This window comes from Amphiprion ocellaris, chromosome 7 (assembly GCF_022539595.1).
Source record: "Amphiprion ocellaris isolate individual 3 ecotype Okinawa chromosome 7, ASM2253959v1, whole genome shotgun sequence".
Lineage (NCBI taxonomy): Eukaryota > Metazoa > Chordata > Actinopteri > Pomacentridae > Amphiprion > Amphiprion ocellaris.
Genome location: NC_072772.1, coordinates 17,539,174 through 17,566,679, shown reverse-complemented (window position 1 = coordinate 17,566,679; position 27,506 = coordinate 17,539,174). Strand labels below are relative to the sequence as shown.

General features: G+C 39.2%; 1 protein-coding gene across 3 annotated transcripts in view; it reads right to left on the bottom strand.

Annotated features, from left to right (window-relative positions):
• Positions 1-3,100: 3,100 nt before the first annotated feature.
• Positions 3,101-27,506, bottom strand: part of lsamp (limbic system associated membrane protein) — a 533,378-nt gene continuing 508,972 nt past the window's right edge. For all 3 annotated transcript variants that reach the window (XM_023266027.3, XM_023266026.3, XM_055012113.1), the window contains 4 exons: positions 21,715-21,846; positions 19,353-19,473; positions 10,772-10,920; positions 3,101-7,163 (listed from right to left, as the gene is read on the bottom strand). In XM_023266027.3, coding sequence (XP_023121795.1) covers positions 7,066-7,163; positions 10,772-10,920; positions 19,353-19,473; positions 21,715-21,846 — 500 coding nt within the window. In that variant the 3' untranslated portion in view covers positions 3,101-7,065. The remainder of the gene's footprint in view (positions 7,164-10,771; positions 10,921-19,352; positions 19,474-21,714; positions 21,847-27,506) is intronic.

Sequence of the window (27,506 nt, the reverse complement as noted above, 5' to 3'; positions counted from 1 at the left end):
TGAGCCACATGCTATACCATGACGTTTTTTGGGCGACATGCTATATTATGACGTTTTTAGAGCGACATGCTATACGATGACGTTTTTTGGACGACATGCTATACAATGGCGTTTGCTGAGCGACATGCGATACTATGACATTTTTAGAGCGACATGTTACACTATGACGTTTTTTGAGCCACATGCTATACAATGGCGTTTTTTGAGCCACATGCTATACTATGACGTTTTTTGGGACCAAAGGCTATACTATGACGTTTTTTGGGCGACATACTATACTATGACAATTTTAGAGTGACATGCTATACTATGACATTTTTGGGTGACATATTATATGCTATGACGTTTTTTGGACCAAAGGATATACTATGTTTTCAGAGCGACATGCTATACCATGATGTTTTTTGGACGATATGCTATACTATGACGTTTTTTGGGTGACTTGCTATACTATGACGTTTTTAGAGCGACATGCTATACTATGACGTTTTTAGAGCAACATGCTGTATTATGACGTTTTTAGAGCGACATGCTATACTATGACGTTTGTTGGGCGACACTCTATACTATAGACTTTTTAAATCGACATAGTACTGACGTTTTTTTTGTGTTAGTTTTTTGTTTTTTTAGCAACATATAAGAATTTCAACAGTTTTAAAATTACTATACTTTTACTTGTGAAACGAAATATTATTCTATGGCATTTTTTGGACGACATATACTCTGTTTTCTTGAAAAACATACTATTTTGACAATATACTGCACTATGACATTTTTTGAACCACATATTATACATGACAATTTTAGGCAACATCCTATCATTTTGCACTTTTTGAACCACATAATAATCAGTTGGGTTTTTTTGCCGACATGCTGTACTATGAACTACAGGCCATACTATGTTATTCTTGAAAAGTATACTATACTTTGACATTTTCTGAACTACATCCTATACTATGGCGTTATACACAGAGTGCTTTGGTTACATGTTGATTTCTAATCTAGATTTTTTTCTGTTTTGTTTTTTGACGGGATTACCACAGACCTGACCGTGAACACTGTTGACACCCACCCGAGGGAGACGCTGCCTAAGATCTCAAGGCTGCTTGGTCGTGGTCTTTCTGGTCCTGCTCCAGAACGCCTTCATCAACTACATCTTCTTTTGAAGAGGCCCTCAGATGCTGCAATCTCTGACCTTAAGGAGGAACTGCTACTTTCTCTCTGTAACGAGACGGCGGTTATTTTAAAGACCCAGCTCCTGGCAGCTTTGAGTAAAAGTTAAACACCCATCAAAACGGAACTACAGACAGTTAAATCTGAGCTGTCGGTCAGTATTTCAGACATCAAGTCCGACCCGACTGGCCTAAAGCATGCTGTGGGTGAAACGGAAACTTCACTCTCCACATCACCGACGACATCGTCACACTCCAAAGCAGAGCATCTGTCTGCTGAACTTTTAAAAGTGGACTATAAATGTGAAGAATGTGAGCAGCAGCAGCCTGTGAGCAGCGGAACAGATGTGATCAGAAAGAAGTCATTTTCTTTTTTCTTTTCTTTCTGGTTGACTTGATGCTGTCAGATGCAGATGTTGGAGCTGATTCTGATCTTTCAGGATAAAAAGCTGCTTTTCCTTCACAGACTTTTCAGGAAATTATTCTCTCAGGTTTTCTCTGCTATTTATATTTTTATTATCTGTGATTATTTCATTATTTCTTTATTCTAAAAATAAAGTTTGAGGCATTAAGACTCATTTAGTTATTTTAATCCTGAAATCTTTGATGTAGCAGAACTAAACTTCCATTTTCCTTCTTGTACTTCTGATACTAGAACTAAACGTCTCTTCAACGTGGATCATCTGCTTTTAATGAATCAGCAGCAACATCACAACAACAAATGAGACAATTTTCAACAAATTAATGAAACTGATGTCATTTACAACTATCAGTCTTTTTTAGTGTCAAATTAAAGCTGATTACTGACAACTAGAACATTAACATTACTGTTTTAATCACATTTAAGTTTCCTGAACGTTACATTAATGTCAACCAGCCACAGTTTTATGAACTTAATGAACCACATTACAGGAACACAGCACACTTCAGATGTTTACATGAAACTCAACACATTAGCTTGATGCTACGTTAGCTTTAATCAGGCTACGACTGAGCAGCTAGCTCGGTTAGCATCGCTAACATTAAAGCTAATATTTACTATGCTAACTTTCTTCTCTGGTCAACACACACTGAAACAAACTCCACCAACATCTGGAGTGCATGGCACACATTACATCTGACACTAAAGCTGCATATAAAGTGCATTAAAAGCGGCACCGATACGAAAATAAACATTTACTTACCCAACTATTAGAGTCCTTTCAGTGTCTGCTGGTAGAATCAGCCGAAGGTAGAAAACTGGTTAAAACAAGCCAACGGGCAGGAAAACTGTCTGTGGAAAAGGTTCTGCTGCTGCACCGATAAATAAACCAACAGTTGTATCAGAATTAATCCAAAAGAGGAGACCAGAGTCTCTGCTGCCTCCTCCATAGGACCTGTCAATCATTCCAGACCGGACTGTCAATCAAGTAGTCCCGCCCCCTGGCTTCGCAAAACTTTAACGCTCTAAAAAAAAAAAAAAATCAATACTGATTTATTTTAAGATCGGCCATCTGATCTCTCATTTTGGCCATGAAAACTCACGAAAAAAAAATTTATGTACAATTCTATGCACCGTACTCTGTTTGGCTCCACACTTGCTGATGACCACTTCCGGTCTCAGAAAATGAAAAAACGGGCCTTTTCTCGTTTCTGTCTCTTACTGATTTTACTTTCTTGTTATTCTAAATATAAAACGAAAATCAAAGCATTTAAAAAAAAAAATCGTATATCCCTTTTTGATCACGAAAAGGAAAAACGCCTTGCATTTCAATTTTAATTTTTGTATTTTAAAACGAAAATCAAATAACCACTCGTTTTTTGTTTTTCAATACCCGTTTCAGAACGGAAAATCCAATTACCAGATCCGTACACGTACCGTAATGAGCTTCAGTCTCAGTTGCAACTCTCACACCTCCTGAGGACAAAAATTTCTTCCACAGAGAATATAACAATACATATATTATTTTATTTGCATGTTACATGGTGATTAACACAACAGTACCATAAAGATTCCGTGTGTTCCAAGCTATGTCCAAAAAAAAAAGAAATAAAAGAGGTTACTTGCCCCGACATCTCAAGTCACATTCAAATACAGAACACTGAATTCAAACAACTTTATTTTGTTAACATGTTCTCATATACCTTTATTACATATTTTTTTAGAAACTGACTGCAATTACCTTATGCCATAATAAAGTAAAATAAAATAGAAAAAAAACGGGACTTTGCTGTGTCATAATTCATGATTGAATCTTAATTTCCCATGACAAAGGGAAGGGAAGTACAAACATGATAGTTACATTTGCTGTTTAAATCTTTAAATGTGGAGTTGTATAAACACGAGCTTATGGATTCGCTGACTTTACAACATTCTACTGTAGAAACATAATACTGTATATACACAGAGAGGAGGGAAAGAAAAAAATAAAAGAGTCTAAATTGAAAATAGAGGGTTACCACTGTAACCATAGTTGAACGGAAAGCAGAGAGTTAGCAGCAGGGCCAACTCATCATGTATCTCATGCCTCATGTGTATGTAAATCTCAAGGTAGGTTAATCATATGAACAAAATCAGATGGCTACACGCACACGCACGTACATAAGCCAGTTTTGTACAGTGAAGCAATGGCGATGTTTTGAGGCAAAGCTCAAGAGTAAACTAGAAAGCTGTATCTACAGTCTTCAGTAGATTTCCACGTCTGTCTACAGGGGGTTGGTGCAGTGTCCACAGGCTGGCTGTTGGTCTGTATGGGCGATGGAAACACAGATCTCCTTATTCCTTTCTGCTTTATGGATAAGACAGAGCTCCAATGGCTTTTACATCAGTGGTCTCAGTATGTCAGTTGGTGCTTTTTTAGCCGGTTTTAACCTGCGTGGACGCACTTAGACATCCACATTGGTGAGCTCAGCCTCACGTGAAAATCACCTGAATTGGGAGCCATTAGTCAATTTACAGTATGAATTAACACACTGTTTGTCTTAATGCAGTAATCATGCATCTCCAGCAGGTTAAAACAAACGCTGACCACATTTTGGGAGAATTAGACCCTGCTCTGGTTATCTGTCAGAGTCTCCTCCAGCAAAACAAACAAAAAAAAAACTCTGTCTGAGTCTGCCCATCAAGGCCAGCCTTGCTCTGCCCTGAGTTTTTATTTTTCCAATTTGACACACGGTGAGACAGACAGACTTACTGGATTAGACATGTAGCACAGAGCGCTCTCATGAAAACTGATCGTGAAGAACTATTTCACCACAGCTTCCAGATCATTCGCTTCTTATTACAGTAAGAAGATAGCTGTTGCTGATAAACTACAGTAACATCCTCAAGTATGGGCTAGCCAGAGGCTAAAAAGCAGTCAGAGAGTCTGCAGAAATACCAATGTAGTACAAAAACATCAGGAGTCCCTTATTCAGTTGTAAAAAATAAATTAAAAAAAGCATGACGTAAGCAGAAGAACAAGCAGCTGTCTTAGACTGAGAAATCTGATTGTAAGATATTGTTGTTTTTGTTGTGACTGATAGAGCGGACAGAAATGCTGTTTGAGCTGTTGAAATGCTTCGGTTTGATTGAAATTGTGGTGTGTTTTTTTTTTTTCCGGTTTCAGTCTTTGCTTCTAACACTTTCACTCATGAAAATTAGACTGGATCATATGGCTACCAACACTACAATGTCACACAGCCATGGCCTCAGAAGCATTTACACTAAAAACACTGGGAACAAGTCTTTTATTTCATGACAAGGATGACATTAATTACACGTGTGTTTTACAGTACTAGTACTATCTCGGCTTGGTTGTTTCGAGGAGCGGAGATGCGAACACACTTCCAGTCGAGGAGCTGAGCCGGGTACTGGAGTCCTATTAGTCACCTCACAGTAGGTCAAAATAAATGGCAAAAAAAGCGGCTAATAGTGCACCAGCTTCAGTATGTCTCGTCAACAGCTATGGCCTCTGAGCTGCTTCCTCTAAGAACTGCACTCTTGGAAAGATCTTCGTGTGAGTTTTACAAAATATCAACACTTACAGTATTAATTTTTACTATTTTGTTCATAAAGAAATCAGTGAAGTGGGAAAATCTGCCGAAGGACATGTGATTCAATGGTCTTGTTTTGTAAAAATTGGTCCGTCAGCAATGCGGTCTTTATGGCCGCTGAGGGAAATTGCGTTCAGTATTCATTTTGGTTTCTGCTCTCATACTGAATTCCAGGTGTATGGAGGAGCATTAGGAGCTAAACATAATACTCCATTCTGTACAACATCATATAAACCTGCACTTGTAGGTACAATGACAACTGCACAGAACTATCTTCTTTATATGCTAGACCTTTGTTAAAATATCGTTTGTCTAATGGGCTTCGGGCAACATGATAGATCAGGGTTCAAGAGATCTACAAGTCATTAATTCTCGACAAATTTCTACCCTATTCAGACACATAAAATTTGCCTTTTCATATATAAGGACATCGGATTCAAGTATATATATACAGACAACTAAAATGAATGAGGTAAAGACAAAAGAAAAAAGACCTCAATATCAATATATTATGAATTTTTCTGTATCATTTCATATTAAAACACACATACTTTTTGAGAAAAACTAAAAAGTAAGTCATTCATTGGTGTCATACATTTTTTTTTTTTATCCAAATTCCAGCAGTATAGAAGAATGATCCTAAAACTCATCAACTAAAAGCAAACACTGTATGCGGTACAGTGTGTGTAGCGGTGCAGCCTGCAGCAGAGCCCAGGCAAACTGCACAGCAACGGTTGGCTGTCAAACAAGCAACGTACACTGCAACAGTTCCCTCTGTTTCCTGCTGTTACGGCGGCAGAACAAGCTGCTTATCGTAGAGAAATACAAAATTTTACTATGTACACTACGCATCATTGTAACCTACTGTGTGTTCTTTTGTTTTCCATTCGCAAAAGAAAAAAAATGATTTTTTTGGGGATAAAAGGCGAGTTGGTTGCAAAAAGCCACTGAATGAGGATGTAGATATCCATCACCAGATAAACTAGTTTCCTCGGGTTTGTACTCTGCATGGTTTAGCTCAGCAGGATCAAGTCGATTCTATAAACTGCATCCTCGATTTCTGGGCTCGACTGCAAAACAACCCAACTGACTGCTGCATCTACACACAATGTCATTGATTGGAGAGATATCTGGCTAATGCTCTATATCTGTGTTTCCATTTAGTACCGTCAAATTATGGTAGTACAGACTTTAATACCAAAACTCTAATCTCATCATAAAATCAGCTGCAGTAGCTTGCCTTTTATTTTTGTATGTGTTAGTTTCAGATGTGTATTTTTATGTATATTTGGCAGAGAGTTTGCATGTTGCTCATTAATGCACTGGTTAAACACTTGGTTAAATCTACAATTTAAGTTGACATAACGCATCTATGGGAGTAAGAAGAAATATACCTCATGTCTTCAGCACTTCTAGAGACAAATGATTGTTGGCATCCGTGTGCCTCTGTTTTCATTGCCATGAAGACAAAAAAAATGCAACAAAACCCCAGCCCTGATCCAGACCCCCGAAGACAAGATATAGCAGAAACAAAGAAGTGCATACCAATCAAAAAGAACAATCCATTTCTTTAAAAGAGCACTGTTTGCTTGTTCTGTCCTTCATTTAATGTTTTTTTTCTTTTTTTTTTAGTTGTTGCTATAACATCTTACTCATAACCCATCGCTTTTCATAATATCTGTAAGCAGTGCTGGAGAGCACATACTGTAAGGTTTTTGTATCATGATGCAAACAGTCTGGGGGGTGGGGTGGGGTGGGAGGGCGGTAAAAGTTGGTAATAAGATAGCAATAAGGATGTCGGTGAGTTGGAGAGAAGAAGACGGAAGGGAAGGGAGGAAGGCCAGGATGGGAGGAGAGGAGGAAGAGGAGGACAGCCGTATTAACACTTGAAGAAAAGGCAGGCGCAGGAGGCTAGCAGGAGCCACAGTGATTGAGATACACAGGCAGAACCGTTGATATCTCGACCTGTCCCAGGTCCTGCAGGGAGACAAAAAGACAAAAGACAGAGAATACAGGTATTTTAATGGGAGCTCACATAGAATTAAAGACCTACAATGGATATTGACCATTTCTGCTTTGGTGAGCATCTATGCAGATAACATTTGTGAAGATACTGTGGAGGAAAATGGACTGAAGAGAAATACATCTTATGCATTAATGTGGTGCTTGTATGAATTATTTTTGATTTTTTACTTCCTGTGAGTCAGTAATAAATGGACATAAACGGTAATAAAACACTAACTAGTTGCAAAATGTCAATAGCTTTACCAGCTTTGAGGCCAAAAAAAAGACCACAAAATCAAAAAAAAAAAAAAAAAAAAACTACAACATGCAGCTCTAATACTATTGTTTGTCTTTTTGTGTGTGCCAAATGTGCCAAATGTGGCAGAAAAAACAGAGACAACTTAGATTCAGAATCAATCAACACTAAAGTGCTGTCCGTGGGAAACGTGCAAGACGTTTCACAGATGGCAATCATCCTGTTTCAGATCTGGCATTCTGTAACGTTGGCATCATGATTCTTAATCAGCGTAGTGGTAACATGGACCAAATTTTACTCAACACTACAATGCAGCGGCTTAAATTAAAAATTAGAAATGATTTTTTCTCCGTGATTCTATTTTATTATGTTCTTTTTATATCACCAACCATCAAAAGTCCAACATGCGACTGGAATGTTTGTACTCTATGCACTTGTTGCCACTGTCTGTACAGCCCTGCTTCAAATAGATGCATTTAAATTTGTCCTGTGCATCAGCCCTTCTTTGCTGCACTGTAACTTTCCCTGACTACTGCACAAGAGAAGAAGGAAGACAAAAGACAACTTTTTAAGACTCAGCTCAGTCCGTGTGAACTGCAGTCAATAATTATACAAATTGCAGTCTAAGCAGCTTATTCCGATAACTGAACTGGAGCCTTATAAGCCTATACAATGTGCGACTGCAGACTTTGAAGGGTGTTTGGTGACATCTGGTGGCCATGTTGTGCTAATGATGACTCTCTTGCTGTGGTTGAATTTAAGCCCAATTCATGCTGCAGATCATTGGAGCCATGAACTGTGGAGTTTGCAGTTCTGCTCCAGCTTGATTAAACACCTTAGAACTCATGTCTGTGAATCAAAGTTACATACATTCTGTGTGTTTCCGTGTGGCACTGAACTCTCAGGGCAATCACAGAAATTAAACCTGAAAATGAACTTTACATCCCAGTAAAGAAACTGCACCTCTCTTCATGCCCTCTGTTGTGTTTACTTTTAGTTAAATCTCAACCAGTGATATCACAGCAGATGCTTTCCTTACAGAGCCTGATCTGGCGGTGCCTTTGTGCCACAATTTCATCTCTTTAGAGCTTTCAAGTGTTGGCAGAGAGGACACAACACATTTTCATTGAGTTCAGCCACTGCAACATGTGCTTATTGGTCTGCATTGCTTATGGCGCTGGTGGCATTTTGTTTGTGTGCCACACCGAGCCATCTATTGAAGTTTGAATGAGCACTGTGTGTTGCTCTGAGTGCCGTTTTGATATCAAATTCAAATGGTGGGGAAGCCATGCTCCACTATCTCAAACCAGCACTGTGCCAGTTAGGCTTTGGAGTGCAACAACCTTCAAAGCTGTAGCTCATAGTAAGCAATTCAAGATTCTTTTTTTTGGTTCCGTGATTCAGTATGAGTCAGTGAAACAACTGTGTTGGAAATCTGACAGGTGTGAATCTGAAAAAAATACAACATTAAATCTGAATCAGAGCTTTTAACATCGTCTGGCTCAACCATTTACAAATGCTGTTCAGTCCAAGCTGCTTTCAGCAACCACCATATGTGATATTTACAAGCAAAACAGCTCTGATCAGCTACCTGCCCGTCACTAAATTGGTGGTTAACACATTTGAGTAACGACAGAGCTTTGTATTCTTGTTGGAGGTGATAGAAACCAAAAACCAATGATCTAAAACGAGACTGAGCATTGAATTCAACCAGTTGTTAGAAAAAAGACTCCAAATGAAGGTTAATGTTGCATGTAGAGCTCTGACATGATGGCATCATGTTCACTTGTTAAAATATTTTCCTGCCCTCAAGTGGCAAAACATCAGTGATGCAACCGGGGAGGTTCATGAATAATGCAACAGACATTAACACGCTTATATGTGTAACATTCACACTCTGATCCAATCTTATTTTATTATGATTGGGATTGGTTGCTGGGTACATCACCCTGCGGTCATTTTTCTACATTATTTCAAATTCTGTTCTATTTTGAGGTAATTTTAACCTTTGTCCCCTTGTGTTCTGCTTTCGGATAGTTAGAGGCACCGAACACGGATCAGGTCAATCTGAGAACACATTCATGGTCTAACATGTTTCTTTGCTACTCCTCATCCAGGAGATTCAGCTTCTCTTCCCGTCTTTCCCTCAGGTGCTCATGTTGTCCTCGTCTCTCTCCTCGTCTGTGTTTAGTTTTCTCTCCTAGACGTGAATGCTGTGCTTCAGCTTTGTCTCATGTAGTCTGTTCTCTTTCCTAGATCATATTCTTCATATACTAAACAGTATACACCAACCAGCCACAACCATTAAAACCACTGATGAGTGAACATAATCCCTGCAAACATTATTCCAGTCCAAGCACACCACCCCATGACAACTACCCCCTAGTAAGGCTGGCCACCTCCCCGCTCAGGAACAGCTCGAGGAACACGACCAAGAGCCTAAGGTATTGAACAGGGCTCCACACTCCTGGGATCCCAATCTCATCGAGCAATCAATCCACAGGAATGATCGACAGAGGCCCCACCCCACCCAAAGGACCTGCTGCTGACACCCCTGCACCAGACACCATTGGACGCCCATAAAGTTCCAAGTCCAGATCTGTTCTGGCAGCACAAGTGTGTCCTACACAATATTCGGCAGGCTGATTTAATGTTGTGGCTGGTGAATGTATAATTTGGTCACCTTGATTGTACGTTCTGTGATTTCTACAAACACTATATCTGTTGCCTGTCTGCCCGTCTTTGAAGAATGATTCCTCTTCTTCTGCTCTTCCTGATATCTCTTCCTTTTTCCCCCATTAAAGTTTTTTTTTGGGAGAGTTTTTGTTTAATAAAATTGAGGCTGTACAGACAGAGGGTGTGGTGCACAGACTTTAAAATCCCTTGAGGCAAATTTGTGAACTTGGGCTATAAAAATACAAATGACTTTAGCTAAAACCTAGACCCTTCACTCATACACCAGATGTCACCTTCCCTCTTGAGCTACATTCCTAAATCTGAATAAGTTAAATCACTGTCATGCAGAGGTAAATACACTGTTCACCAAATGACTGAAAGTTAATACAGAAAGATTTGACTTCTGTTAGCTTCCAACTGTTCAGTGGTGAAAATTAAATCACAACCCACGCAACTGCACTAAGTTTCCTCCCTGCTAATTTTCAATAGGAAATTAGGTTAATAGAAATAACACTTCAGTTTGAAACTCTCACTGATTTAAATTTGTTCAAACACGATAAAGGTGATGCTATAATCCTTACAAAAGTAGATTTTCTTTTTTTATTTTAAAGTGCTGTGTTTTGCAAATGGCAGCAGTGTGTCTACTCACTATAGAGGAAAAGGCTGGCATTCTGGACGCCCAGTCGGTTTGAGGCCACGCAGGTGTAGTTCCCATAATCCTCCTCAGTGACATTGGCAATCATGAGAATAGTGGTAGTGCCAAGAATTTGGATATTGACGCCCTGGGAATTGGACAGCCTGGAGAGAAGACACAGAGAGGAGTGAAACTGCAAAGTAATGAAATTTAAAGTTAGTGACATTTTAGATGAAACAAAAAAAAGAAAAGTCGGCAGTGTGCAGGTAAAGGTGAAGGGAAAAGCTCAATTAGGCAAAAAGAGAATGCACAATTCTTGCACAGTTTGCATAGTTTTTCCCTGATAAATTAGTCATGACTTACGTCTTAAAATAGAATTGATTATCAGCTTTTCAGCAACATGACACTTTTCACAGTGGGCCTGACAGAATTCGTCTGTTCTCTGAGTGTGATGTGGCATTAAAGAGGCACGACATTACAACTGCTCCAAGACACAAAAAAGGGTGAATCTCTTCACAAAATCACACACTATTAACAGGTTAATTGTGTCAGCCTCATGCTCTGTTTGTATTTCTTCACGTGTACATTATATTTTAAATGCCATCTCAATAAACATCCTTGTTTTGTTCATTTACTGTTACTATGTGTGAGCAAAGGTCTTCAGATAGCCAATAACATTAATTATGTGGCTCAGTCAGTTATGCTTTCACGCTTTCGAGCATTTTGCAACAGCAGGGGTCAGTGTCATGCCAGTGAACTTTCTGAGCGTAGGCGTTGTGATTGCTAAGAGGGGAGATAAACCTTTTTCTCATATTGGAACAAACCTTTTTCATTACCGGCTCCACACAATGCTGCATTTACCAGGAAGCAATCCTTGACCTTTTGGATTATGTGGTAAGCAAAGACAACTCGATGCAGTTCCAAGAGAGGCAACGCTGTCATGGTCAGGGCAGGAAAAAACTCTCTTTTCATTTAGGCTTGCAGAATGTAAGAGCTTGTAAAGCCGCCATCTGAAACGGATTTGTAAATGCGAAACAAACTTTGCTAAGAAAATACTTCTCTGTGGGTTTTTCTGCTCAAGCTCAACAGTTCAAATGTCCCTGCTCTCTTTTAATATATAATTGATTGTTTGTTTTGCTACCATCATCCAAAAAGGATCCCTTTTTCCCTCTGTTGGATGACTGATTGATTAGCATGCTGCTCATGTCCCACCCCACACTTCTGGGAGTCGTAACGACCATCAAACTTCTGACAATCAATTGTGTCAACCTTGAACCCCATTTGCAGCAAATGAATCAATAGAATTTGCTGACTCAGACTGTATACCTCGCAGATGAACTGCTCCTTACATCATCGCAACTAAATAAAACTCTTTTAATAGCTCGCCACACATAATGGATTCGGCTTGTTCTGGGGCTGATTGAGTCCTTTCATATCATGAATGAGGTGAAGTTCATTTAAGGCGCCTCAGCTTAATCCTGCTTAAGTCTGGGTAATGTGGTGAAGGGAATTTGAGCAGGAGAGCGAGAAGTTTGTGCTGACACATGCTTGGCTGATAGGAAGTATTAACATAAAAAGGAAAACGCACATCATGGCGCAGCATATTTTGGCTCACTGGGTAGTGGAGGAACTTGATAAAGTGCTGAGGTCCTTTCCGGAGGGACACCTTGGGAACAATGTGTGTGTTTGTGTGTGAAAGCGAGAGAGAGACCTAAGAGAGGCCAAGTGCACCAGCAGTGTCCTCACTCCATCTAAAAGCAAAATCCCCTCCTCCAACGATAAGGCGAGCAGCAGATATATTCTCCAGTGTGTCTTCATGAGAAGTGACTGCACTATTAAAAAGGCCCGCCTGCCCACACAGAGCGTGCTGAGAGATCCAGTTAATACACAGCACCACAGAGAGCTGAAAGCAAACAGCTATTTTTACAGTAGATTACAGTGCATGATTGTAATGCAGCAGCAAGGGAGTAAACTGACCCAAACAGGTCAAAAGAGACGGAACTCTCTTTTGTTTTCGCAGTGAAGGTTTTAGGTTGGCTGTACCGGCGCAAAGGCTGTGAGTTCAAACAGCCCACGGCAGAACGCTGGAGTGTAAAGAACTGGCAGCCAGTGTGCAACTTCTTCATGTCAGCATTTATCGAGCTGCACATTTCTGCTGCCCATTTTAACTTTTAACACGTTGGCACACGTACATCTGCAACTTCCTTTACTTCTGATTTCAAGTTCAAGTTCATCTTCAGCTATGCCTGTGTATCTGCCAGCTGCCTTCATCTGGCATAATGGACTGGAATATACTATCAAAAAAGTTGGCAGAAATTGTGCATGTCTACCTTTTTTTTCCTTTCTTTTTTGGATGGATTATTTCAAGTGTTCTCATCATCGCCTGATGTGTCTCCTCACAGGCAGAGGGCAGCAGTGCTCTACTGGATGTCTTCCAACAATCGCTTCTTCATGCACAGAGCCGCTGTGCAACATTAAGCCCTTGATTGAAATGATTTGACCCCTCTATTTGGCGGAGGGCATGCAGCGTGTGCGCGAGGCTGCGGTCTGAAGCCGGTACAGATGAAAGACCAGAGCAAATCATCAGATGGACAGATTTGATTCTGCAGCGTGTGGGAGCATCTAAAGTAGGTTATCACTGCCATAGAAAGTGACAGGCCTGTTATGATTCAAGGCCGATGATAAATGAAATCAAGTGGAGAGTCCTGCTGAGACTTGTAACCCAGAGATGATTGAAGCGGCCTGGTGGTAGTGGCAGCCATGTATCAGCTGACAAAACAACAAACATATCTGTCTGTCACATTCGCTGACAGCTCACTTTGGATTTTCTCATGTCAGAAGCATGGATGGAGTGATTTACTGTATAAAGAGCTGGAGCGACACTTTAGAAGACAGGCTGCTTGATTCTGCCAGCACAATTCTCAAAACTGAAGTGCGGTAATGAATTCCTACAACTGGACAGCATTTTCTCTGTGCACAACCAGATTTGTAGCGTCTCTTTTAGGGTTAACATTTCAAAATCATTTGACTGAACATGTAACAAAGGGGCAAACAGCAACCGATACTGTATGATTTACTAGTTGATTCAAATTCTATCTTGCACAGCCAGTGAGAGAAGAGAAAAAATCATGGAAGGTCATAAGATGCAACCAGTAATAGTTATCTCTTATATCCTGCTGCTCTAAGATCATGATATATCAGCATCTACTGAGGCGACACTTAGATCCTGGTAAAGTTGGGGATGTTGTGAAGTTATGTTTTATTTATGCTTCCCATTATGAGCTGTGTTTTATCACTTGAGGACTTCCATGACTTTAAGTGGATACTGTGACTGACAGAAGATGGATATGCACAGTTAGGAGGTTAAGATTCTCCACTCAGAGCTCTACAGGCCGGTGTGGGTTCAGCAGCTTGTGCCAAGCAGATTGTTCGAACTCTGGAGTGTTTACTCCTTCAGTTTGTTTTGTTTGGGCAGGTGAGAGTGAAGCTTTTGGAACCTGCCAACATATAACTGGAACAAAAATGCGTCTCATTCCTGTTCCAAGAGAGCTGCGATGCAGTTTGTTTGGGGTAAAGTAACCCATCGAGAGGAAAATACAAAAATGTGAAAGATGCCAAGATGAACTGATATGGATCAAGAGGCAAGGTTTCCTTTTAAATGTGTGGAAGTGTCACGCTATAAATAAAACAACAAAATACCAGACTTGGCACAAACGAGTCATTTTAACACTTACTTTCCTCCCGACATCAATAAAACAGAAACAAAAGATATTAAAAATATTACAGTGATTAAAAAACACGATGAATCAATGTCACATACAAGGAGACGTTCCTAAAATGATCCAAGATCTGAAAGGTATCAGTAATTAAAATATGAAACATGACTTTGTGTATTTGTCAAAATATCATGTAAGGACGGGATTAAAGAAGCTTAATCAGAATACTCCTGTAAAACTTCACCGTACTTCTTAAACATGTACAAATTAGATGTGCAATGTTCATGTTTGAGGCTGAAATGAGAGGTGAGACTCAAACTGCAGTCAATTCTAACACTCTTTCCTGTCCCACACGTTTAATTAATAGCGAAGGTGAAGTCGTACGTGTCAGTGAAGGTGACACTGTGATCTCGTATACAAATGTCACTGTCAGTGTGATTATCCTGGGAGAATGGCTTGTTCCAATTTTAAAAAATTGCAAATATCTTTGGTGTACAAGATTCAATTTAGTTTCATCGAGAGAAAAAAAAATGAAGAGAAAACTCAGTGCAGAAGTGTATTGAATTGATTTAATGTTGTGTTTTTCTGCACAAACTTAAGCTACAATTGTTAGCATGTCCAACTAAGATAAGATAAGATAAGTCCTTTATTTCTCCCCATGCAAGGGGAAATTTACATTGTTACAGCAGCTTATGTAGCAATATATGTAGTAATAGAAATAAAATAATAATAGAACAGTAGTAATAATATTTACAATATGTACAGGGGTCAGAAATGAGGATGAAATAGTACAGTATTGACACACTGTAAGACAATGCAATATAAAGTGGCTTAAAAAAATAAAGTTTAAAAAGTGCAAAGATGTAGCAGTGCAATAATGTCTGTGCAAATTTTATGGTTTGGGGTTATAATATGAGCCGTTTATGTCAACATCAGCCAGTGATGCTGATGTTGTAAAGTCTTATAGCAGATTTGATGAATGACCTCCAATAGCGTTCCTTCTTGCAGGGTGGATGTCTCTAAGTAACTAACATATCCACCAATCAGGCACAACAGGAGAACCACCTGTCTGATATGTAGGTCTCTCTTGTGCTACTAAAACAGCTCTGATCTGTTGTGACATGAACACAGGACCTCTGGGTTGTGTTTAGTGTCTGTCACAAGACATTGGTAGCAGATCCTTTAGGTTGCAGTGTGAGTACTTCATGGATTGGGCTTTTTGTGGCAGATCCCGTGCATGCTCAACGAGCTTAAAATCTGAGGAGTCTGAAGGCCAAATCAACAACCTAAGCTCTTTGTTGTGTTCCTCAAGCCATTCCTGAGAGGTTTTTGAAGTGTGACAGGGGCCACTGAGCTGCTGGGGGATGCTACTGCTGTCGAGAAGTGGTGTTATCATGGGAGGAGGTTTTTTCTCTTTGCTAAATAAGTGGTAAGTGTCAAAGCAACATCCATATGAATGGAGGACTCAAGATTTCCTGGCTGATACAACAAGATGATCAGTGTTATTGATTTCACCTGCCAGTGTTCTTAATGTGGCTCATTAGCGCTCATGACTGATTTTGCTCAGTTTTCTCCAAACATGGCTGCCTGGTTCTTGTCGCTTCCTCCTTATAATCACTATTGCATGTTATCAACTTATTTTTTTCTTTACTGTGGTTTGCGCTTTGTCCTCTCTGTACCTTTCTACATATACTTTGAAGATGCACAGGCCTGCTCTCACCCTACCAGTCGAAGCAGATATCTGAACACCCTGAGCCTGGTTCTACTGCCGGTAGTCTTCCTGGTAAAAGGGAGTTCTGCCTCTTCATTGCTGCCAATATGCTTACTCAAGCGAAATATTTGGATTTATTGGGTTTTTGTATAATTGTGTAGGGTCTCAATCTTGTTTTTTTTTTTTTTTTAAATTAGTCAGGTTCTTCACTTTTACATTTAAGTTTGTACAGTTAATTTGTATCATGTATGTTATTGTAAATTCAACCTTAATATTTGAATTACTCAAGTAAAATTACATATTTAAAAATACTGTAGGGTCTTAACTATTCCAACTTTTGTAAATTCTTGGTGGCAATCTTATTTCTCTATTGGAAAACGAGCTGCTGTTTTAAATGAGCTATATAAATAATAGGCAATTGCAGGGCCACAATGCACGCCATGAACTAAAATTAGTTTTCGTCCAGGAATACCACCTCAACATTAGCTGAGATAAGGTTCTATTCATCAAACACACTGGTTAGTTTTCATTCTTAAAGTTGTCTTGTAAAATTTAAAGTAAAAAATAATACGTTAAAATTTAACCAGTAAAATTAATTAACTAGGCAGAATTAGGTTAGAATGACTGATGTTAATTTTTCCTGACACAACCATACCATAGTCTTGTATTTGTTTGTCCTCCATACAGGTTATTGGCTGATAAGGATGCTGACTTTTGTCCAAAGACATGCTGCTTTCACATTTGTCTTTTAGAGCAAGACCTGTATCATCAGGTGCAATGTTTAAATCTCTTTTATAGGGCTTTCAATTTATAACAAGTCAACTGGAAACACTCCTGTAAAAATGAAGATGCTGTTTTCAGTCAACTCATGTAGCCAATGTGAAGAAATCTCTTGACAACAGTTGTCATGATAGTTGGTAAAATAAATAGCTGCTATCAATTAGAAAACTGCTATCTGCAACAAAGACCCAACTGTTTAAAGCTTACTGAGAATTTAAAGTGGCGAATCTGATGCCTTTAACTGCACATACCATGTGAAAATCAAAAGCTGGTTAGCAACTCTAACATAGCTTGTGATTTAAATGCAGATTCCAGGGTGTCCACTCATAAAACGTGTGCTGATGAGGTTAAACTAATTAGGACGTTAACACGCATAGAAGCAAGACCTCACCTTAAGAATTAGGTAAATATGACACAACAGACTACAGTGCATTAGCTCTGATTCTTGGGGAAGGGGGCTATAAAATTAACTAGCCAATCAAAGGTAAATGATATTATTATGGTGCATTAACATCATCATCCAAGGAGAAAGTGCCATAAGTCTTTCAACTGGCACAGAGGGAGAGGGGCGTCATGAACAGGCGCATCGCCAAAATCCTCCAGGGGACAAAACACCTGAGATAGATGAAGACTGGAAACAACAGATAATGCAAAAATATTTCAACTGCCATAAATCTTTCTTTTTCAAGCACTGGTACGATAGGCCTATTATTCTGGAGACCATATCGGTGATAACACTTGTGATACTCCTGCAATATTTTCCTTCCAATCTTCTGCAAACTTTTACTGCTGTAGTTGATTGAAATTGTACATCATGGATTTTTGTTGCAATTTTCTTATCGTTAGCTTTTTGTTTTTCCTGCTGAGGCTCCCAGACTGACTCAGGTGGCGAGTCAGCTACAGAGGAGGAAATCTCCGGGGTTATTAAACGACAAGTGTGGAAAACGGAGGGACCAGGTTGTCATTACCTTCGAATGTCATTACGTTTTGATCGTCTTCAAGTGTTTTTCAGACACATGCACGACACTTAAATTGACAGCTTTGCAATGAACATCTATGACTGGCCACACAATTCGCCGTTTCACAGGAGACAGTGCAGTGGGACGAACCTGATTTCCATTTCAGTAAGAATTATTTGCACTACAAAGAAAAGGGTCACTGAGATTTTCAGCGACTACAGTATATAAATTGCACGCAGGAGGATGGCCGAGCTGTTCTCCTTTTTCTTAGCCTAGTGAGCGATTAAGTGGGTGATTAGTCATTAGCACACTACACAGATGATGTCATCAAACCAACACTGGGACATGACAGTGGGACCACTTTAAAGGGCAGATTTGACAAAAGGACCAAAAGGCTCCATTATAACCAGTAGGTCAAACGATACGAAGCATGTCTGGCACAGAGAATAAAGTAATGAAGAGGCTGCTACATTTGGGAGCTGAAGACGAATCAACTCAGGACAAAGCGTGTGGAAAGATCCAGGCCATTTAAATAAACAATCTGCTCATTACAAAACCACAGACTGTAACCCAATTGTTCAAAGACGGCTCATATTCACTAAAGGCTTGCGCATAGGGAGCACTGTTTCATGTGATTTTTTCTAATTCAGAAAGTCATGCTTTTCATTAATCGCGCCTTAATTGTGCAAGCAACAGTAAACAGCAACAACCTTTTAACAGCTAGCATAGCCGCGCCTAAGGACGTCCAATGTAAATCTCATTATTTTCGCCTGATCATTGTATTTGCAATGGCAACAACATAAATCAAATTTGCCGCTTGCCTCGAGGCCAGTCAGGTCAAGTCAATTCAAAGTTATTTCTGCAAGCCTTCATCCCATGCTTGTCACCCGCAGCACTTCAGAGTTGTAACTAATTATTAATCATCAAAAATCGGAATGTTTCAAGACAGAAATGTAATGCGGCAAAGCGTTTCAAAGTGTTGTGAAGGCTTCCCTCCAAGACTTTGTTCTTTCCAGTAAATTAACATCTAAGAGAGATGGTTTTCCATCTTACATTACAGCACTGTAATCATCAGTCCTGAAGTTGGTGTGGTTGTTTGTGATAAGGAAGGCTAATGGCTTGTGTTCTATATAATGGCTTGTTTGTATAGAGCAGACTGTATACAGCTCATATTTTAATTATATCAATATTTTAGTTCACTCTTAGCCCTTGATTGGATTTTAAAAGCAAAGAAAATACACAGCCTGAGCTTGCAACATGATCTTCAACCAGTGTGAGTTTCATTTGATCTACAGCCAGTGACTGATAGTGTTTTTCATGCATACCTCTGGTCTTAGCATCCAGCTTTTTAAGCTTTAGTGTCATTTGTTTTCTGAGGTTAGATCAGCTGTATGGAGCCACAGAGTGTAAAAAACGTAGTACAAGTTTACCTTTTTTCGTCTCTGTACCATTCAAACTCTGGTGTGGGCACAGCGGTGGCATCACACTGCAGCGTTCCCATGCGACCCACCGGAGTCTCCGAGCTCTGGGTTTTCTTTATTGTCGGAGGGTCTGCGGAGTCACATGATGCTGATATGAGTCACACATCTTAAAACCGGTTACCAAGACAACTCTCATGTTTGTTCTAGGGGCATGTAAGTGTTTGGTGAGACACTGTGAGCAAAAATCATTTAGGTTTTCATGCACTGGTCGGTTTTGAGATTTCGTTTCCATAACATGTTTTCTTTCAGTCTGGTCCAAAATACACATGTAGGGGGTTATTTTGCTACATTATGCTAATCTGTGCATGTTTAATGACATAAATCCACATCCTTGCAATTTTACAATATGCAAAATTAAAGGCCATCTTCTCAAAATGAGCTTTGACTCAGACTCTTAGCCAGAAATCACCAAACTTTTCACTTTTATTCTTCCCTATATTCTGAAGAGTTTTACAGAGAGGTGTGTTCATATATCAGTCATAGCCTATAATAATGATAATAATAATAATAATAATAATAATAATAATAATAATAATAATAATAATAATAATAATAATAATAATAATAATAATAATAATAATAATAATAATACTTTATTTATACAGAACCCTTAAGAACGGCGTTCACAAGGACAGTCAAAACATGCAACACAGACAATCAGGCAAGACAAGACAGAGCAGTCAATTAAAATAAATAGTAAAAATGCTACGTTAAATGAATAATTAGCTAGATTAGAATGCATATCAAACAAAAGAACTAGGCAGTTCAAAAATTAAAGAATAAGATTGAAGGTTGAAAGTTAGAAATTAAAAATCTAAAAATTTGAGAATTACAGAATGAAAACTGACATCACACCCAAGAACTAGGCAGCTAAAATTAAAATAAAACAAGAGAGAACTTAAAAAATAAACAGGACATTATACATAATGGAACACTGAAATTAATTATAGCTAAAAGTGGACTTCACATAAAAGCAAGTCTGTAAAAGTGGGTTTTCTATTGAACATTGTATTTCTAAAAACTGGCAAAAAATGGATTTTGTCTGGCTGTTGACAGTTTCATCTGATATATGTGATGAAAGTATATAAAACATATTAAAAATCTTAAGTTGATTTTATGCAGTGTTCAAATTTCAGTTCTGGAAATGCAAGTAAATTGGAGAATTTTTCTAAATATGATAACCACTTTTACAAAAACTTGTAATATAAAAGAATCTGTATCATACTGCAAGTAACAAACTGGGGAAGTTTCATACTGATGTCTGTTAGTTTAAAATGTTCCCTAGTGTCACCCTTGCAAAAAAAAAGAAAAAAAAAAGCTATATTATTTGAAATACTTAAGTTTTCTTTTTCATAAAAGTGAATCACTCCTGCTGTCTCAACTCTGTCACAGTAGAATCACTGATATAAGTGTGAGGCAGAGAGAATGCCTTTTAATATTGTGACAAATCGTCTGTATTGAATCTTGCTAATAAAAGCAAGTAAACACAAGTCTAAAAGATAAGCTGATGGAACTGAGTTTTTCCTATGTGCCACATGTTACAGTGCAGAATTTCATTTCATTTTCTCCCTTGCAGTATCAAGAACTAAGGTAAAAATAGATTATTTGGGCCTTGACATTAAAAATTAATCAGTGCAAAATATTAAAATTCATCAGGTTTATTAGCATTCATCATACAAACATCCAAATGGCCAGAAATATGTCCCACATGGATTAATACCCATTTTCCATTTAGGATTAAACACTAAGAAATGGTTTAATGTAGAAATCTTCATCATTTCATTCAGGCACTCAGACTTGGCCAAAGTACGCTTTGGGCAAACAGCCATATGTGATTTGTTCAGATCAAAGAGAATTCTATAACTCCTCTGGGGGCAGTTGGTTTGTGATATTGCATTAGCTGTTCATCAATCCTGAACAAGCCAACGTCTGTAAAACCCTCATCAGATCCAACATGGACCCCTGAAAAGATATAATTAGGTGATCATGTTTTAAAATTCCAAGTGTCTCTTAAAGGATGATGTGGTGTGTGAGCATTACCATAGAAATGACAGTTGCAATCAAAGCTACAGACATTTCTCTTCCTACCTGGATTCATCTTGAGAAGACTAAAGAGTCCTTCAAAACTTTCAAGACACATCCTTGACTCCCTGCCATCCTATATTCTACATGCTTCTACTCTTAACTCCAATCTTGACTTTTATAGGCTTTTCTGTTGAGTGTATCATCTTGTGAAAAGTCTGACATTAAATGTGGTGAGAGTATTGATTGGCTTTGAATAAAGCATGCGCTGGATTCTGTTGTTACTTACAGTTGACAACCACATTGACATATTTGACATCAGGCGTGGCGACGTCGTTGCTGGCCTTGCATTCATAACGACCCGCTTGGTTTCGCATGATACCTATAATGTCCAGGTATTCTTCTCCGTCCAGCGGCTCCGCTGCAGAGAGACAGAAAGACAAAGGAAGTGAACAATTGACTGAAGGAATCGAAAGACACAAAGAGAGTGCAAAACTGACCAGATGATGGATTTCCACCTTCTGCAGAACAACAATGAACGATCAGACTTTAAAAGGAATAGTTCAGTTCTTTGGTACATTGATACCTGTCTCACATTGGTTTGTTATTTCTAGCATAAAAACTGGAAAAAGGAGGACTAAGCTGTTCAAATGTAAAAAATACCCTACTAACCAAAACCTAAACGTTACAAATTAGCATCCTAAGAGTTTTAGTAAAAGACAACTGGATTTCTCTTTGTTCCAAGAGGCTTCTGAGATCTCAAGACTGCATTACAAGTACATGATAAGTGGCACCGCAGACCTACTCTGATTAGAGATGGCTGTATAGATGGGTTCCTTAACTCCTCTCTTGAACCATCTGTCTTCTGTGTCCAGAATGTAAACAGCGCTGTCCTGAGAAGAGGTTCCTTATCTTTTAGATTCTAAGTCTTGTCCTGAGGAGCTGACTGTCCTGTGTTGAGCCATGTTCTTGTGGAACTGTGGTTTAGCCTCCCCGATATATAGGTCTGGAGCACTCCTTGCCACATTGGACTGCATGTACAACATCACTCAGCTAGTATGGGTGTGTTTTATCCTCATAGTGAATCAGTTTTTGTTTTCCTAGAGTTGCTGGGTCAGAAGTTCACTGGTGTGTAGTGTTTGAAGAAACTGCTAAACTGAGAACACCGATTATGATGCCAATTATCACGTACCTTTAATGCAGTCTCAAGATCTCACCCCAGAAAGTTTAATCACCATTAACATCTTGAGTCATAGCAGCTTCACAACCATTACACCTCAAAGCGTGTGAGCGGTATGTCTTTAATGGGCTATTAGCCTTGTGAGTTGGGGTGACAGTATATATATGAGACTTTTCACCAGTTACAACTGAAGTGACCTCTTGAATGACAGGTAAAATGCCAACAAAAAGATGTCCAGTTGCTATTTAGTGAAGCGCTTAGAAATACCAAGACCTGGATTTCTGAGAATTAACATATTATACTTTATTTGCATAAAAGCAGCACTTGTATGTTGGGTTTCTGTGCTGGGCTGTGTCTCTGATGAGGGCAGTGTGGGCGGCTTCTGCTTCCATTCAAGAAATAGTCTGCTTGGATGACAAAAACCTGCCCGGAATCAAATGTCAGTCGGCTTATGCCCATCACCTGCGTCTAACCCTTCTTGTACTGTTTCGATATGCATTCTGAGTTGGATGTATGGTCCCCTGTATGAGATCGGTTCCAGCTGCAGAACTGTGGCCCATCCCATCTTCCCCCTTAGTGTTTGCGGACACAATCTAAGACGGTGCAAGTGGGATTTTCATCTTACCAATGTGGCTTTCATTATTGTTTCCAACTACTCCATGCTGTAGATGCTGTGATATCTTTGTGATAACTGAGGTATTCATTTTATTCATGACTGGACCAAGCATAGACTTACATACATACAGATCAAACACATGCAGAAGTCCCTTATTAAGTGATTCGAGGAGCAGTGGTTCTGTTTCCACCGTCCTTTGAGTTTTGTTTAAGCAAGGGCAGGTGATAATGCTTCATTATTTATCATTTTTAGTATCATCAGGGAAGGATAGTTGAAGCAGTTTTATTAAGTGTCCTCTTTTGGGTTGGTTTGTTTATTCCTTTGATTTGTGCCCACAAGCCCTTTTCCCTTATCTGCCTAGTTTTGTTTGTGTCAGTTGCCAAGGTTTCTCATTAATGAATAACTTTATTTCACCAAAACCACTTGGTTCTAGTTCTTCCTCTAATGAGCTGGGTTGTAAGCAGCACTACATGCATCTCTCAGCTGTGTGCACTTTATTTGAACACTCTCAGATTGTAAGCAGGTTCACATGAGCTTGATGTTTTTATTTTGATGCTTTTATGTTTTTGCCAGTTTTATACTTGGACATATATTTTTTATATGTGTATTGTGAAACAACAAAAAGAATTTGTCAGTGTTTCCATGATGTATTTTTGTCAATGTGGTCTCCCACTGAGACTACAGCAATGTTTTTGCCACCCACGGCAGCTTTTCATTTGCATACAAGAAAGCAAAATGGCCAGTCTCATTCAGATTTAAGATATATTCAAAGCTTCACAGGTCAGTCAGTGCAGAGAGTGTAAAAATGTATGTTTTCCAAAATGTATGTTATTTTTGTGCGACATCGCTGAACAGCCATATTTCAGTTTATGCTGGTGGTGCTTGAAAGGAAGTAGCACATATGACATTTTGTTTCTGTTTATAACTGCTTTAAAGGCCACACTTGTCTAACAACTCCCACTTATGGCAGGTGTTCCATCTAAGGCATATAGTTGCAAACATAAAAAGTCACTGAATAAAAAAGAGAGACAAATTCGAACACTAACACCCTACTTTGTTAAAATGTATCCATGTGCATCTGTAGGGGGACTATAGAGGAACCTGAACCATACTGACACCTTCAATTTCTTAGAGACTTGCTTTCTAAAAAGGGCTAAATAAATAAAGCACTAATTAGAATTAGGGCACGCTTCCACATTCATATTCTACAACAATAGTAATTCAGTTAGGTCATGCTGAAGAACTCGGACTGAATTGCTTAGACTGCCTCTTCAACAAAAGCACATCTAATATTCAACAACTGGTTAGGCTGACTTAAATTAGTTATTTTGTCTGAAAGCTTCAATTAGTAGAGGGATAATGACACATTCTGTCATTTGCTGCTGTGTTAACTGCACTCCATCTTTTATCATGCCTGAAAATAGCAGTTGTGTGAAAAACAATATATTATTTTTTGTGATATGACAATTTATTCATACATCAGATGTGTGACATTGCAATTCATTTCACTGAGATAATTACTGGGTGTTTGTGTGTTGTACAAAAACAAAGTGTTGGTTTGACTTGAACATCCATTCTGCATACATTTCAACCTAATGGAAAATGATTTTTTTGGGAAATTGCAGTAACTAAGCAATCATCTCCTCATAGCCAGTGTGCCAGCAGTGCAGGTCTCAGGGTAGTTCTCAAAAAGACACAATTATCTGCACTGAATGAGAAGGGGAGTCTCCGAGGACCCAGCAAATGTAATAACTATTATAACATCGACTGATACTTCCCTTAATCTAAGAAAATCAGGAATGATGGAATCTTGGCGGTGAAAATAAACTGCACAGAGGGGATCTCTGGGGTGAGTGAGAAAATGCACTGTTTGTAACAACAGTAAATGTCAGTAGTCTCGGCTATGGGCAAGTTCATGTTCACGTGTCAACTACAGGGAAGCAGGCTCTGGGAAAGCAAGGCGTAATGCCCCGAGAAGTGAACCGGCAACTTCAGGGACTCTGTTAAAAAACAGGAGTTCTGCCTTGGTGAACACACATAAATACTGTGTCATTTTATGCCACAAAACTCAATAGCAACCTAAAACCATCAGTCTGACTTGTATACATGCCCTCAGACGTCAATAAAACAGGATAGTCTGAAGCGTTTGAAGAAAAAAACATCAGCCAAATGATCAAATCAGCTGCATGATGGAGATGGAGGTCAGCTGATACAGCATTACTCCATGTTGATTGAAAGATCAGTGGGATCATGATCAAAGTCTAAACCACATCATATTCAGCTCTGCCTGGACAAACTGCCAGAGTAACGCAATTGGAGAGGTATGATTGAAAATCTGTTGCCATGGAAATTCTATTGAAGCTCAATCTCTTCTTCAGTACTTTGGATTGGTGCTGGAAAGAGAAAGAGAGAGAGCGAGAGAGAGAGAGAGAGAGAGAGAGAGAGAGAGAGAGAGAGAGAGAGAGAGAGAGCCAGGTGACGGCAAAGATCAAAGAATAGAGAACAGAAAAGAGCGGAGAAGAGAATTTAAATGAGAGATGTGAGTGGCTCAACTAGTTGTTAAAAGTGCAACAATTAGCTGTCAGGAGTCTCACCTGGTCTGTGGAAAGAGCAACTTCATTATGAGGAATGAATAGAACGAGATGTATTGTGTAAAGAAACAATTAGTTACAATACAACATTTCACGCATCTTTGTCTGTGTACACAGGAGAATACAGCTTCCTGTGTGGTTTACATGTTATCTATTTAATGAAGCGTAATAAAGATAGATTGGTTAATCTCGTCTGAAGGGAATTGATTTGAGTGTGTGCACAGTATTGGTGTGTGCACACACACGTGCTCATGCTACGCGTGGAGGCGTAATATCTCCATGGTGAGAATGAAGCTTGCATGCATGAACTGGGGTGAAGACAGATTTCCTTGAAGGTTTTCAGGGAGCACTGAGTGTGGCGACTGATTCAAAGTGTGCACATTAGAAAAGCCCCATGAATCCTGGCAATACACTTTATTATATCATCACATTTCTATGCTAATCTGGATCGAGGAGGGTGACTGGGTGTCAGAGAGGAAAAAGAGTATATTGAGTGAGGCAAGGACATGGAGTGGGCATATTTTTATCGATATTTTTTTCTCCAAATAGAGCACTTTCTCCAACAGCAGGATATATCAGGATGTCAACCTGCTCATAATGACAAGGCTAACATCCATCCATCCAGTATCTATATACCGCTTAATCCTCATTAAGGTTGTGGGGGGCTGGAGTCCATCCCAGCTGACTTAGGGTGAAGGCAGAACCCTGGACAGGTCACCAGTCTATCACAGGGCTACATATAGAGACAAACAAGCACACTCACATTCACACCTACAGACAATTTAGAATTTTCAATTAACCTCAGCATGTTTTTGAACTGTGGAAGGAAGCCAGAGTACCCAGAGAAAACCCACACATGCACAGAGAGAACATACAAACTCCATGCAGAATTGGGGAGCTTCTAGCAGCAAGGCAACAGTGCTAACCACCCAGCCCAAGGCTAACATGCTAATGTTAATGTTTACTATCTTAATTTAGTGTGCTAGCATGTACATGTAGTACTAAGTGCAGCTGAAGCTAATGGGAATTTGTTGATAAATCAAAGGTGTTGGAGGAAATATAATTTTGATGTGGTAATGGTCATAGAGTGAAAGTCATTGCTGGGCTGCATGGTGGTTCTGTGGTTTCACTCATAGCAAGAAAGTTCTGGGTTTAAACTTGCTGGTCAACTCAGGCCTTTCTTTGTGAAGTTATATGTTCTCTCTATACCTGTGTGGGTATTCTCTGGGTGTACGGCTTTCTCCCACAATGCAAAGACGTGCATGGTAGGTTTCTAAATTAGATGTGGGTGTGAATTTGAGCTTGTATGATTATCTCTCTGTGTTAGCCATGTCATGGACTGGAGACTTATTCAGGGTGTACCGGTGTATCTTGAATCTTGATTCCCGATTCTTGCCCAGTGTGTGTTGGGATAGACTCTGGCCCCCACCTGACCCTATACAGGATAAGGCAGCAAAGCTAATGAACGATGATAGATGGATTTCAGTCACTACCATCCTAAAACCTGCTAATATGGCTAAATTGATCAAACTTAGCTTGCATTTGTTCAGATAACAATCAGCAGTATTCTTATAATTCCAAAAATATTTACAAAAATGTAATCATGATATTGCAAGCAACATCTGAAAATGTTTTAATATTTGTGTAACCATTATTGATGCAGATGACAGCTTTACATTGCAGCAGCTTAAAAA